At 32.7% G+C, this 15,997-nt stretch overlaps 1 protein-coding gene across 4 annotated transcripts; it reads left to right on the top strand.

The window, feature by feature from the left end:
* On the top strand, positions 299 to 4,074 carry LOC109337745 (probable RNA-binding protein ARP1). 4 transcript variants are annotated; one of them, XM_019574785.1, is made up of 7 exons: positions 299 to 673; positions 921 to 1,077; positions 1,895 to 2,021; positions 2,209 to 2,257; positions 3,064 to 3,298; positions 3,714 to 3,756; positions 3,808 to 4,074. In XM_019574785.1, the coding sequence occupies exons 1-7, from the start codon at positions 485 to 487 to the stop codon at positions 3,866 to 3,868; spliced, it is 861 nt and encodes a 286-aa protein (XP_019430330.1). In that variant the 5' UTR covers positions 299 to 484; the 3' UTR covers positions 3,869 to 4,074. The 4 variants fall into 4 exon arrangements, with proteins under 4 accessions (XP_019430330.1, XP_019430351.1, XP_019430344.1 ...); XM_019574806.1 differs by having other exon boundaries at positions 301 to 673; positions 3,719 to 3,756; XM_019574799.1 differs by having other exon boundaries at positions 301 to 673; positions 3,719 to 4,074.

Genomic DNA, 15,997 nt, shown 5'->3' with positions numbered 1-15,997 from the left:
TCCTAATACTAACAACGAGTTGATGTAATGGTCTAAGATTCTGTTAGATTATGAGAATAATTAAAAAGTTAAAAGTTAAATTCTGAAAATAATATTTTGGGAGGGATAATCATATATTCCGAAAGAGATTAATTATTTACCGTAAAAAAACTTTGGTAATACAAAAAAAAAAAAGATAATTACAGTCAATGATGCAGAGACAGAGACAACTAAAATACCCAGACAGCTAAATATGATGATAAGAGAGAGAAAGTAGACAGAGTGAAATGTGTGTGATCACGTTTGGTTTGATGAATGGCCTAATGTTTCATCAAAATCTATCTGTCTGCCTCTCTGTCCTCCATTTCTTTATTATTTTTCATTACTCCAGCTCACTCTCACATTTCCTCCATTTCCCTATAAAACCTTAATACAACGTGTGTACTCAACCACAAAAAAAAATAAACTCTTTTATATTATACAAGATCTGAAAGTAAGAGTGACAATGACTATGATGAACAACAACAACTTTGGACAATTTGGGGATACAACTCTGACCAAGGTTTTTGTTGGGGGTCTAGCATGGGAGACTCCGAAAGAAGCATTGAGGGAACATTTTGACAAGTATGGTGAGATCCTTGAAGCTGTTATCATTTCTGATAAGCTAACTGGTAGATCCAAAGGCTATGGATTTGTAAGTATTCTTAAGCTAGCTACATTATACAACTATACATTATTTCATTCATTAATGGTGTCTCATTCTCTATCTTCTATCAATTCCAATATTATTTTTTGTTTTTAATTTTGTTATTCACTTAATAATATTTGAAATAGGGAATAAGATGCAGTTTGAGACATGTGATATATATTCCAATATGGTATATATACAATCAATTAATATTGTAATCTTTGTGGTAATAATGTTTGTTTGTGTTTTAAAGGTGACGTTCAAGGAGGCTGAGGCTGCCAAGAAGGCTTGTGAGGATCAAGCAACTTTGGTTATCAATGGCCGCCTAGCAAATTACAATCTGGCTTCTCTAGGAGCGCGCCGCCCGAGGTTTTCTTCCAATGCTTCACCACCACATCCACAACCACAAGGTATACTGATTTCCAAAGTTTTGAATTTCCATGGTGATTATAATTGTGGTTAAGTTATTAGAGTTATGATACTTTTTTTGGAAAAAGTGTTGTTGTGGGCAAAAGTTATATTTTCCTGGAAACCAATAAAAACATAATGTCACAACCTCAATTATAGTATTGGTCAAAATAAGCTTAGCGTCTCGATCCAATAGGATCGTCCAAATAAGGTAATGGATGGCTTCTGCAATTTCAAGTCCATTATTGTTTCGGCTTAACTTAATCTAGTTTGAAAATTTGTCAGCGTAAGGCTAACTTGCCTATGGATTCACCGATAGAGATCACCTATTACAACTTGGTGACATCAATCCTGTCTTGAAAATAATATAATATTATGTAATGTTTTATTCTATTTTAAAAAGAGGAAATGTCACATAAGATTTTTTATTTTTCACTAATATAATAAACTGAAATTTTTAAATGGGGCGGCATTATATTATTGTATGAGATAGGGTTAGGGAAGTTAGATAAATGATCTACATCTTCGATTCACTAGAAAATTTGCTGGTCTATAATTACATCACATCAACCTAATCTATCACAAAAATGTATTGGTCAACGTATACCATAAACCAGTTTTCACCTGACAACTCTAGAAATTGTGGAAATATAATGAAGACCTTGCCATTTTTCTCACTTTTTATTGCTAATTAAACTATTTTAGATGCATTGTTATATCTAATAATTAATTAATGACATGAATTATAAAAAATAAAATAGATGGTAATTTGGTGATAATCAATATGATGGAAATCTAAAATTGTGATTCAACCATCAGAAGGATCCAACGGTGGAGGACCAAGGAATAACACATCAAGCACACCTCCTCCCAATCACGTGCAGTGGTATTATCCAGTGGGGACACCTGCTTCCCCATTCCATCATCAAGCCCTCCCTTACTATGGGTACATGTCTTTTCTTAATTTTATTATTATTATTATTATTTTCTAATTTTTATTTTGATATATTATTTTTCTTGATATCATATTACTTTAATTAAGAATTCATTGAATTGTTTGTCCTTTTTACAAATTTTCTCTGCTGTATAAAGAAAGTCTTTAATTAATTTCTTCTATGCTATATAATATTCAGGTACACACCCACCTACATTGCACCAAACGTAAATTACAATTACAACCAGGTAATGGATAATTTAATATGGTAGAATTAGTTTACTTAGTACCATTTTGTTCCGTTCAAAAGAAACAGCATATTCATTACTTTCTAATTCGTACAATAACTAGATTTATAAATAAGATTTAGGAGAATAACTAATAAGGTGTAAGGTTTAGTTGAATCCACCCATCTATGCTAAACCTCACAGTTTGTTTGATCTATAAGGAGTTGTCTCACCCAAAAAAAAAAAAAATTCATTATCATGAGAAATATCCTTAATTGATAAAAAATGGAAATATTAACTGGTACTATTATATAATTAATAATTAGGTTATAGAACCCTTCAAACATGCATTGGGGAATCTCATACTTTTGCACGTTAGTGCACCACATGGAAAGAGAATCATTGTTAGTTGGTTGTTTTTAGTTTATAGATTATATCCTTGTGTATCATATATTTCCTAAAAGAGAATACAATTTTTTTAATAATTTTAATGTATCATTCATCATTAATAAATTAATTAGTATCAATTTTTAAATACAAAATAGTGTATTATTTGTGTGTTATTCATATAAAAATTTATACACAATCAATACTTTATTACTTATATTTAAATATCATTGGTGATTAAATTTTAATAGTGGATAATACAATGACATTATAAAAACTCGTATGGTGCGATATTTTTTTTCCTCAAAATAATACATAGATTATACATGGAAAGTGTAAACAATTTATATCAATGATAATGCATAGACCATTAAATTCTTTTTAAAAATATTTTTTAAGAAATAATTTGCTCTAATATTTTGATGTGGTTTGGTGTACAGAAGCTGGGCTACGGAAGCGGTGGAGCGTACATGAATGCACACCACGTGTCCCATGTGTACCCAAGACAGGCTATCATTGGTGGCAACACATTGATGCCAATGTACCCTGTGTATCATCATCCAACGGAGACGATGGGAGTACCTGCTCATTACTTTCATCCAACGGTGGCTACCCATTTTGCATCAGTGCCAGCACGTATAATGTCCAAGCCCGTATCTATCACTCCTCACACAGGTGCGTCACATGCTAGTATATCGTAGTTAGTCAATGCTTAACTGTGAACTAACTGTTTGTCAGAAGAAAAAAACCAACATAAATTGTTGTGTTGCGCACGTTGATTCAGTACTTCATTGTCACGTAATTAATGGGAAAAAATGTGATTAGTGGTTTCGGTCTAATTTCTTTCAGGTGCATCTTAAAACATATTCCAAAAAGATTGTCACTCCATCTGATTAGTCAGATAAAATGTAGTTAAATTAAAATTTTAATAATTAAATATTTTTTTAATTAATCATAGTAAATAATACATGAAGTGATACATTTTATGAGACAGAAGATTGTGATATATTTTGTATTATTATTTTCTTAAAAGAATTAAAGGTAAAATGTAACTGACATTACAGCTATAATTTGTTTGGTTGTGGAATAGGTCAGTTGGTACAGTTGAGTGCTTCAAAAGGGTCATCTGAGAGGAGCTTAGTTGGCTAAATAACAAGTGAAGGAAGGGATGTTGGTGCTACACAGAGCAACATTATAATCTCATCTGTTGTGGCTCTACTTTCCATTTCTTTTCATTTTTTTTAATGATTCATCATTAAATTCTTAATATTTAGGTGTTTGATGATGAGATTCTTTCATTCCCTTTCTCTCTAACATCTCATTATGTGCTGTAAACCATATTACATTGAATTGAAATGAATTTATTCAGTAGAAGAAAAGAATAATTTGTCCATGTGCGTCCAGCTTTTTCAATGACCCTTGTCCCTTGCTTATAGGGATGGGTTTATTTTTTGTTCAATTTCATTTATATCTTTCACTTTCCTTTATTCTTTAATTGTCATTAATGAAATATTGTGAGCTAGAGACCTAAAATTAGTAATCTTCAATTCATTAGCTAATGTTTAGAGTATGTTTACGAATTGAGTTTTGGATGAAAATAGAAAGTTACAAAGTTATATCAACAATGTAATTAATAGCTTTCAAGTTTTCATTTTCTTTTTTTTCTTATCCAAAATTCAATTTACAAAAAAATATTTAAGATAGTTTTATTGTGTACCAGAGTAGGTTTTAGTTTTCTGATATCAACTTCTTTCCAAATTTTAAATAACATCCTTACATATAATACTTGCTACATTAAATGGGAAAATGTTTAGAATTTGACCTTTCCTATGAAATGACATCTCAAATATTCTATGGAACAAGTGAAACCAGCTGGCCACTGGTGGATCATATAGGCAGGTGGGGCACCTGCCCCTGGATTTTTTTCCATAAATTTATTACAATTTTTTTATTTATTTTATCATTTGTCCTTCTCAAAAATTACATATAATAAATAAAGTTTTCTTTTATATATATATATATATGGATATTAATATTTTTTATAATATTATTACTTTAACTGATTTCATAATGAATTTACACTTAAGAAATAGATTATGAGATCATAGGTTGTTTATGTCAAACTTTGCACAAAAATTCTAAGATCTAATGAGTTTTTATAAATTATTTAATATTAATAACATATGTATTTTTGTGCAAAAATCTTACCCTATGAATTCCAATTAATGAGCAAGAGAAGATTAAATTGAGATGTCAATTTCAACATTTTATGGTTGAAGTCATTAGCCATTCATTTTTGAAAACTATCATCATCTCGGAATTAAGTACAAATTTGAAAATACTAGGAAAGTGAATACATATTATTTGCTTTGTCGAGTTATTTGTCTTATCTTAACTATTTTGGTTCAAGTACTATAAAAATATCATTTTTAATAACAAAGACAATCAAACAAAATTATATAGTAAGATAGAAGATGAATTTCCTATAGACAACATAATAATCTATATTGAAAAGGAAATTGCTGAAATTTCAACTTTACCATATGGTCAAGTTTTTCCTTCTATTAGATTTTGTTTCATATTTTGCATTCTTTTTAATATCATTCAATGCAACAGTTAATTCTATTGCTTCAAATGAGTTACATTACTTGTTTGAATGACAGATTTTCACATGAAAGTAACACAAATTGACGAGGTAGTGGGTGAAGGCAGGTCCACATGTTCTTAAGGGTATGTATCATTCCATGTTCCTGAATAATTCTACCCAAATAAAAAGAAAATGTTGAAAAATAAAAAGTAACGTTTTTATATTATTTATTAAAATCTAATTAATATTAGTAAGCCACCCTTATAGGTCAATTAATCTAAGACATGCCTGCTCGGAGACGTGGAGAATTGTCACAAATTATTTAATAATGAAGGCAAATTATGTGGCACCCACTATAATTTGTTATTACTAAGCATGTTCTCAATTTTATCCTAAACTAATCAAAATATGTGATGTTAATTAAAATATTATGACTTTTTTTATTTTTGTTTAATTTTAATTGGTTCAGAATAGGATTAGTAACATGCTTGATGATAATAGATCTTTATCCCACTCACTACTACTCATGCCTTCTGCTTATACATAATAAAACATTAAAATCTTGAGTATATATTTTTGGGTATTTAAAAATATTTGGAACATTAAATTGATTTTTTATTTTAAAATTACATTATAAAAAAAGTATAATATTGATACACTGACAGTGTAAAGAATTATACACCATCAGTACATTATTTATATTTCATTTAGATTATTTTTTCTGAAAAGTCAAACATAATTGAAAATGAATAGTAGATAATACACTGGCGTGTAAAAAACTTTTACACTGATGATTTGAATATATTGTCATATCTACCTCCAATGTTATTTGTTTAAAAACTGTAAATAGGGAGAAATTACCACATGGTCGAGGATTAATGATCAGAGTCATATCTCTATCGATAATTTAAAACAAACATATTTAAATTTAAATCATTTATGTACTATTGTTAATGAGAAATATTGTCGATTTTGAGAATTTGATTAGGATATCATGCGTATCATATAATATCTTTCTCCTAAATAGGACTTGAGATGGAGGAGGTGACCCATTTTTGTTGATTGCACTACTTACTTTAGTGTGGTCCATGAGAAAGCTATTGAGAAGATGAACTTGTTAATGAAATCAATCTCAGAATCGAAGACTCGTGGTATAGATATTGACTGATGCATCCAGTTCATTTTAAGAGCAATGTGACCTTAATTAGTTTCCACGTTAAAACTTGCACTATCCCCAAAGGTGATTTCACTCTAAATAAGCTAGTTTAATCTAGTAAATAAAAATCATGTTGAGATTTAAAATAATAAAAAAGAAAGGTAGTAGGTACAGGGGATAATACAAATACTTGGTGGGGGCAAAAATGATACGCACCTATAAGAATAAGAAGTAGAAAGCAAAAAATGACTATCAGTATTATATTGCTAGTATTTATTCATTGTTTATGTTACAAACTTGTAATTTTTTCTAGTAAAAGGAAACCCAGTCGAGCTGCTATTGCAACTATATCTTGAACTGGATCATTTGCCATTAAACTGAATCCAGCTGAAACTTAATAAACCTTTGTATTTATATCGAAAAACTTTTTACCTGACAGCATCTCCATTTTTTTTGGTACAACAGAAAACTATTGAAAGCAAGTGAAGAACAGTGCAGAACATCATTCGATAATCGATTATACTTTATATAATCGATTATTGAGTTAGTTATTTCAGTTTGTTAAATTCAGTTATTCATTCGATACTCGATTATTCTTTACATTATCGATTATCTAGTTAGTTAAGTTTGTTAGCTCCTTGTTACCCAAAGTCCTATATATTGAGGCTTTGGATTTTCCTTTTTGCATCAATGAAAAGAAGAAGAGAAGAGGTAATTCTGTTAACATAGCTTCAGTTTTATGGTATCAAGAGTAAGCTCTCTACCGCTGTGCAAATCTTCTCCCACAACCAATTAAGAACCAAGATAAATCAAACTCTTCTCTTCACATAAGGAATATAGATGGAGAATCTGCCCAACCCTCAATCTGGACAGGTAATGCAGTACAATTCCAATTACAATGATATCTAAAATCCCTATTACTTACACCCTGGAGTCCGTCCAGGAGCAACCCTTGTCACTCCTCCATTAGATGACATGAATTATGTCTCTTGGAGTAGGGTCATGAAGAGGGCACTACGGTCCAATAACAAATTCAAATTTGTTGATGGAACCATCAATGAGCCAAAACAAGAGGATATTGAGTATGATGCATGGGATCATTGTAACACAATGATCCTCTCATGGATTGCAAGGTGCTTATCCCCTCAAATTGGACAAAACACATTTTACATAGAAAACACTTATGAGCTATGGCAAGATTTGAAGGAAAGGTTCTCCAAAGGATATCATTTTAGAATGTCTGATGCTTTACAAGAATTACACGCCATTAGGCAAGGGGACAAGAGTATTTCAACGTATTTCACTGATCTAAAGACTCTTTGGGAAGAACTAGAATCTTAGAGGCCCATGCCATCATGTTCATGTCAGCCAAGATGCAATTGTGAAATGCTCAAGATTATGAAGAATCACAGAGACAATGAATATATCATCTGTTTCTTGAAGGGATTAAATGATGAATTTAGCACAACAAGGGCACAAATCTTGTTGATGGAGCCACCACATGTGATAAACAAAGTCTTTGCATTACTTCAGCAACAAGAAAGACAACAAGTTGGGGACACCTCACCAAACCTAAAGATATTATTCAATAGCACTGATTGGAGGGGTCAACCTAGCATAAATAATACAAGGCATCAACAATGGAGATCCAAACCATTCACTCAAAGATGAGGTTACACGCAAGGACGAAATAGAGGGACATGAAGACACTACAACAATACAAGATCAGGTGGATCAAAGTTATGTACCTTTTGTGGAAGAGATAACCACACAATTGACACATGCTACTTTAAGCGAGGATTTCCACCTGACACACAAGGAAGCAAAGTTAGCCAAGAAAATGGATTGGTGAACAGTGTAGTGACAAATGACATCACACACCTCAATGGAACAATGGAAGCACAGAAAGATGAAGAAAGAAAAAGGGCAAACTTCAATTTTGGTCCTCAACAATATGAACAATTAAGTTCATTAGTCAAGAGTGTTGTTGAACCAGTGGCTATTCAGGAGACTGATTGCAATCACAAAGTAAACCAGTTGAACATGAAGCCTTTTGATGCCAATCACGCTGAGCAGGAAGAACATGATCTTACAGGTATCACTTCCTTTTGAATTTTGGACACATGGGCAACTGATCATGTTTGCCACGTTCTATCCATGTTTGATGTTTTCCTTAGGATCAAATCTATTAGTGTTAGCCTGCCAAATGGCTCTTCTATCCAGTCAAGTTATGCTGGAACAATTACTTTCTGTAACCATTTTATATTGCATGATGTTCTGTTCATATCAGAATTTGCCTTTAATCTAATCTCCATACATAAGCTCACTGCATCTATGAAATGTAAACTAATCTTCGATGATTTACAATGTGAAATCCAGGATATGATTAACTTGAGGATGATTGGACATTCTAAAGTGAGAAATAGTCTATATGTGCTTAAGAAAGTAACAAATAAAAGGATTGTTTTGTGTAATACTGCTATGAATATTCCTTTCTTTGACTTGTGGCATTTTAGACTAGGTCATCCATCATCTTCTATAATGAATGTCATTTGCAATTATTTTAGCTATGTTCATTTTGATTCAAGCAAAATATATGATTACTGCTATATTGGCAAACAAGCCAAACTCCCCTTTCCTAGTAGCATGAATAAAAGTGTTTGTTGCTTTGACTTGATTCACAAGGATATATGAGGTCCAATTTATAGCACTTCCATACATGGACATAGGTATTTTCTTACCATTGTGGATGACTATATTAGGCACACTTGGATTTACCTAATGAAATCAAAAGGTGAGGCTAGAATCCTGATACAGCAATTTGTTGGCTTGACCAAAACACAACATAATAAGACAGTCAAGATTATAAGGACTGATAATGGGGTGGAATTCAACTTCCCAAGCTTCTTTAGTGAATAAGGGATCATACACCAAACTTCATGTGTTGAGACACCTCAACAAAACTCAGTTGTTGAGAGAAAACATATGCAGTTACTGAACGTGACAAGAACTCTTATGTTCCAATCAGGTCAGCCTAAAACCTATTGGTCTTATGCTGTGTCTCATGCAACATACTTAATAAACATAATCCCTACACTTTTTCTTAAACATAAGTCTCCCTATGAGGTTCTGAACAAATTTAAGCCTAACTTAAATGAGCTTAGAGTTTTTGGTTGCCAATGCATTGCATCTACTTTAACCCAACACAAAACCAAACTTGATTCGAGGGCTAGGAAATGTGTTTTCTTAGGATACAAAAGTGGAACAAAGGGGTATGTTTTCTTAGATCTCCACACTAGAGAAATTTCCATATCTAGGCATGTGATCTTTCATGAACACATGTTTTCCTATCAATCTAAGCAACAAGATGAACCAGAAGTAGACAATACCTACAACAATGATCTAGGAATTCTCTTAGACCCTTAGACATTTGGACCACAAAAGACCAGTACCAATACCAATGGCCCTAGACCAATCCATACAAATGAAGAGTGTGATTCTCTTGATGGGCAGCCTATAAACTCTAGCTTCTCTGAAAGCAATCAGAATACAAGAGATATTACAGAGTTAAGATGGTCAAATAGAGTAAGACAACCTTCCACCTATCTTCAAGACTTTCATTGCAACTTACACAGTCACAGCCTGATAAAATCAGACTAAGTTTATCACCCCTTAAGCTCTGTTATGTCGTACAAGACCATATCCAAGTCACACCTACACCATGCTCTTAGCATTACCATTTATAATGAGCCTATACACTATAACTAGGCCATCAAAGAACCTCACTGAATACAAGCAATGCAGGAAGAGCTAAATGATCTTGAGCTAAATAACACTTGGAGCATTGTAGATCTCCCACCTGATAAGGTTTCCATAGGATCCAAGTGGATTTACAAGATAAAATACAAGTTTGATGGTACTATTGAGAGATACAAGGCTAGATTAGTGGCAAAATGGTATAACCAAACAAATGGCCTTGACCATTTTGATACTTTTGCTCCTGTGGTTAAATTAACCAGTGTTAGGCTGCTCCTATCCATAGCTGCCTCACAAGGTCGGCTAATACATCAATTATATGTAAATAATGCCTTTTTGCGTGGTGACCTCAATGAAGATGTTTACATGGATGTTCCTCAAGGTGTTATTTGTACTACGCCAAATAAGGTTTGTAAACTTCATAAGTCCCTTTATGGACTGAAACAGGCTGGTCGACAATGGTATACTAGGCTATCAAACTCTTTAAAACAACTAGGCTATACACAATCTAGTCATGGCCATTCTTTGTTCACTAAGAACACAAATCAATACTTTACTGCCCTTCTTATATATGTGGATGATTTAGTGTTGTTAGGTAATGATATGCATGAAATTATGTTGGTTAAGCAGCATCTTGATAAGTAATTTAAGATAAAGGACCTATGTAAATTGAAGTACTTTATAGGATTAGAAGTAGCCAGATGCAAATCAGGCATAACCCTCTGTTAGAGAAAGTATGCCATTGATATTCTTTCTGATACTGGTTTTTGTTGAAAGAGTTTTTCTGCTTTTTGCTTTATTGAGGCAGCAAGTTTATGATTATTTTATTTAATGACATGTCGATTCTTTGCTCGCCATTTCGGTTTTTTGGAATAAATTCCAACGTCGGTATAATGGTTTCAAGAATGTTCCTTTAATAAAAAACTTTAGCTTTATTGAATTATTAACAATTTCATACCATCTCGGCTTTGTTGGAATAAATTCCAACGTCGGTTTAATGGTATGAATTTAACAAACTAATACAAGTGATAATGAGTGATATTTAATTAGTTAGTGACTTTATTTATTTACTCCATTTTCGGGTTCCTTTTAATCATACCATAAAGGTCGGTCTCATTTTATTAAATTAACCATACCATTTCTTATGAAAGGTTGGTATCAAAGAATAATAAAATGACAAAAGAATAAAGTTAGAAGTTAATCGTACCACTTCTTTCGAAGGGTTGGTATAAAGAATAAATAAAACAATAAATAGTTAGTTGCAGAATTTAAATGACAGAAAATAAATATTAGTTGCAGAAATGTAAGTGACTGAAAGCAAAAGTTAGTAGTTAGACCACTCATTATAACTGTGTATTTTTCCTTTTCACAACGATACAACTTATGAATTAAATTGCACTTTGATTCAATGTTTCTTTCTTTGTCAACAAATAAAATTTATAAGTTAACACTTTACTATTTTACATTTGCATCTCTTTCAAGATTCAATTGTAGTATAATATAGGGTTATATTGAATCACAAAGAATTGCCTAATAGAATATTATGATAAACATGTTATATTACTAATAATAATGTTTAAACATCTTTTTTGGTTGATTTTGTTTAAGAAATATTGTTAAGTAAACATAAACATAAAACAACTATTATGCACAAATTCTTAAGGAGGAAATTGGTTTGCAAATATGGATTCGTTTCTACACTTAATTAATTTTGAAAACATTACTTGTTATGTGTTATATTTTTGGTTAATTCCATATATCATTTCTAAATCCTTCATCTAGTGTCCTACACTGATAAGATGATTTTCAAACCTTATGAAATACACTAAATAATAGTTAAGTGCCACTCGTCGGAGTAGACTGTCACACCCTACTTCAGGCTCCATTAACATCATTTAGCCTTGAACATAAGTTGCTTAAAATAGATGCTTGATATGACAAGTGAACTAAGGTGTATGTTATACTTTTTAGTTCACTTGTCAACACTTTAAGAAGAAGCATTTTGGATCTTTAAATCAAGTTTTAGGTGATCAAGCTAAAAACGCATTAAGAACTTCATAAAGAATCAAAACTTAACCAAAAAGTAATAACTTGAATGCATTGATTTCAAAAGGTGATAAATTAAAGGGAAGAAATTACACCATAATCCAAGTCAATTTGTAGGAGCATGAGCCATCTATCGATGGATGAGATACTTTTGGTCCCAAATGAGATTACAAAATTATGTTTTTGCATCTCATTTGCCATCTTCTTTCTCCTCTTGAATTAAGAAAGAAAAACTACAAACTACAAACTACACTTACCTACAATATTTTGGAGTGGAAATTCTCCAAGAAAATTATAAGAAGAAGAAAAAGAGAAGAAATCAGTTCAAGTGTGTGAATGTAGGAGTGAACGTTGGAATGTGGAATTATGATTTTTGTCTTTGAGGTGCATCCTATTTATAGGCCTTCATGGACCTCGCTGAGCTGCTTGTTTTCACCGCCAAGCTGCTGACCAAACCCTTCAGCATGTGTTTGGTCACTTGGCCAAGCAGCTTAGTCACATGCTTGAGCTGACTCACCGAAGCTATGGTGGGCTACTTGGCTCAGCTATTGTGAGATACCTCTGAAAAGCCTATGGAGGCTACTTGGAATGAGGTCATGCATGATGTCATAGTTACTTGGTAGCTAAGTCAACTTGACCAAGTTGTTGGGTTCACACCGCCAAACTATCTATGTGGCACCACTGAGCTGCCTGCTTGAGTAGCCCTGGCTGTGCTGGTGGTGATATGGCCTGGTGTTTGCTGACCTGATCCGGAGTTTAGTTCCACGCTGAACGGTCTAGGTGCTCTGCTAAGCTCTTTGCTTGAGAAGGTTGGCTTGTGTCAGGCTTGTGTTCTGATCGTGTCAGGTTGGTTCTGACCATGTAATTTTGTTCTAACCGTGCCAGGTTGGTGTCCAGGTCACGCAGGGCGTGAGTTTGGTCCAAGCTAAGCTGTTTAGTGAGCAGCTTCATGTTGACTCCACATAGGCCAAATTTTGATGAGTCATGCTTAAGTGTTGAACATTTTGGCCTATTTTGAGCACTTTGTATGCCTTTGATAAATTCTTCTTTTTTCTACCTAAATCCTACAAAATATAGTACAAAAGAAATATACTAAGCATATATACAAAATTGTGATCTTTTATCCAAAAAGTGTTGAATTAAGTTAGTTTTCTCAATTTATCCAACGATAAGTGCCATGAAAAGTGTATGAAAATTAGGTATTTTTGGCACTTATCAGTTTTCTAGCAGCTAAACGAGTGCCATGTCCTATGGTAAAAACCACAAGGTTACACCAAGATAACACTACTTGTTTTGAAGATCCTTCTTTATATACAAGATTGGTAGGCAGATTACTTTACTTAACTAATACTAGGCCTGATATTAGTTATTATGACCAACAACTTAGCCAATTTATGGCACAACCTACTATTACACATTACAAAGCCTTAACTCGGGTTCTTAGATACATCAATGGAAGTCCAGGTCAAGGGATTTTCTATTCTTCTATGTCTCCTATGCGGCTAAAGGCATTCAGTGATTCGGATTGGGCAGCTTGCATTGATTCAAGGAAGTCCATAACAAGATGATATGTTTTCTTAGGAAATTCGTTGATCTCATGGAAATCCAAGAAATAGACAACAATGGCTCGTTCGTCCTTAGAAGTAGAGTATCGTGCATTGGCTACAACCTCTTGTGAAATACAATGACTTACTTATCTACTAGAGAACTTCGAGATAAACTACATCAAGCCCACACTTCTTTAATGTGATAATGAATCAGCTAGGCATATTGTAGCAAATTCAGTATTCCACGAGAGGACAAAACATATTGACATTGATTGTCGCATTATGATAGAGAGGCTTCAATCCAAACTGTTTCATCTTCTTACTATATCATCAACAGATCAGATAGTAGACATTCTCACGAAGGCTTTGGATTTATCTCCTTTCAAGTTCTTGTTAAGCAAGATGGGAATCGTGAACATTTATTCTCCATCTTGTGGTGGATACTGAAAGCAAGTGAAGAACAATAAAGAACATCATTCGATAATCGATTATTCTTTATATAATCGATTATCAAGTTAGTTATTTCAGTTTGTTAAATTTAGTTATTCGTTCGATAATTGTTATTCTTTACATAATCTATTATCTAGTTAGTTAAGTTTGTTACTTCCTTATTACCCAAAGTCCTGTATATTGAGGCTTTGGTTTTGTCCTTTTTGCATCAATGAAAATAAGAAGAGAAGAGGTAATTCTGTTAACATAGCTTCAGTTTTATAATGCGAAAATAATGCGGAAGCATAAAATGAATATTGTGAATTTTTCTCATTGAAATATGAAGACATGAAAAACCTTATTTATAGTGTAAACTAACTAGTTAACTAATTAGCTAACAAACTAATAAACACATGTTGAAAAACAATTCAACATGTGTTAAATGTGTAAAATATGTAAAATGTGATAGCTTTGTTCTCCAATAGCCCCCCTCAAGCTGGAGGGTGAATGACAATGACTCCAGCTTGATAATTCGATTTGATATTGTGATAATGTAATGGATCGAAATCTCGATCCTAACGTGATTGGATTTTCTCAATCACTTGATCTTATTGTTGTGGATCTTGTTGTTGTTGATCTTTGTTGATGTTGTTGTTGATCTTGTTGTTGTTGTTGATCATGTTGTTGTTGTATTTCAATCTTCTTCTTCTTCTTCTTGAATTGATTGCAATGAGAGAACAGAATTGCAAAGATTGGTGGAAGATCTTTATGAAGTGAACCAATCTAATCATTAGGATTTTTCCACCTTCAGTACTCTGGTTGCCACCTCTTCAAAATTAGATGGAAGGATAAATGAGACAATGAAAATACAATTCTTGGTATCCCTTCAGCTTCTTCAAATGTCCAACTTCTTTCCATTTTCACATGTTGAATTGTTGAAGATGATTCATTGTTGAATCATAGAAGAGAAAGATAATAATTATTGTAAAATGCGCAGCGCTAACCAAAGCCTAAAGGCTCTGATGCCATATTGCAAAAATAATGCAGAAGCATAAAATGAATATTGTAAAATTTTCTCATTGAATTATCAAGGAATGAATAGCCTTATTTATAGTGTAAACTAACTAATTAACTAACTAGCTAACAAACTAATAAACACATGTCGTACAACAATTCAACATGTGTTAAATGTGTAAAATATATAAAATATGTAAAATGTGGTAGCTTTGTTCTCCATTAAAAATTAAAAAAAGAGAAAGGAATGAATTACATGCATTACACCTTAGGCATAAAGAACTAACCGCCATTTTCTCCTGAAACAGAGCTCATTAGAGAGCAAAGCCTCCTTAAATTCCAACCAACACAACAATTTTACTTTCTATGAATCCGAAGGCGACATATCAACTTGTGATCATTAGTGTGAAACCCATCCTCTTCCATCGAGTTGTTTTTTTTTTTGCTAAGAAAAGAGAAGATTATATTATGAAAGCGCAAGGGGCGCTAACCCAATATAAGTGAAAGAGAAGAAAAAACAAAAACTACAAGGAAGAGAGAATACAAGACCAATGATCCACACACCAGTTTGCAAAAACCAAACTATTCGCTCCGACTACAGTAGAGAACCATGCCCAATATCTAATGTGGATTAAATCCATAATCTGAATATAACCAAACTCCATCCTCCCAAAAATACAGTCATTTTTCATCAGCCAAATGGACCACAAGCAGGAAAACCAAAACATCAACCAAAAGTCGCTACCGTTGGAATTTTTACACATACTCAATTGAAGCTTAAATAAATCAATACAAATTTTTTTACACATACTCAACTGATAGGCCACCAATAGCCAGAC

This window comes from Lupinus angustifolius, chromosome LG02, assembly GCF_001865875.1.
Source record: "Lupinus angustifolius cultivar Tanjil chromosome LG02, LupAngTanjil_v1.0, whole genome shotgun sequence".
NCBI classification, from domain to species: domain Eukaryota; kingdom Viridiplantae; phylum Streptophyta; class Magnoliopsida; order Fabales; family Fabaceae; genus Lupinus; species Lupinus angustifolius.
Note: the sequence above shows the minus strand (reverse complement) of the source record. Positions and strands in the feature narration are given on the sequence as shown.

Coding starts and splice junctions, on each gene's coding strand:
- LOC109337745 (XM_019574785.1), top strand. CDS start 485: ATGACTATGATGAACAACAACAACTTTGGACAATTTGGGGATACAACT. Junction 674..920: donor GATCCAAAGGCTATGGATTT/GTAAGTATTCTT, acceptor TGTGTTTTAAAG/GTGACGTTCAAGGAGGCTGA. Junction 2,022..2,208: donor CAAGCCCTCCCTTACTATGG/GTACATGTCTTT, acceptor TATAATATTCAG/GTACACACCCACCTACATTG.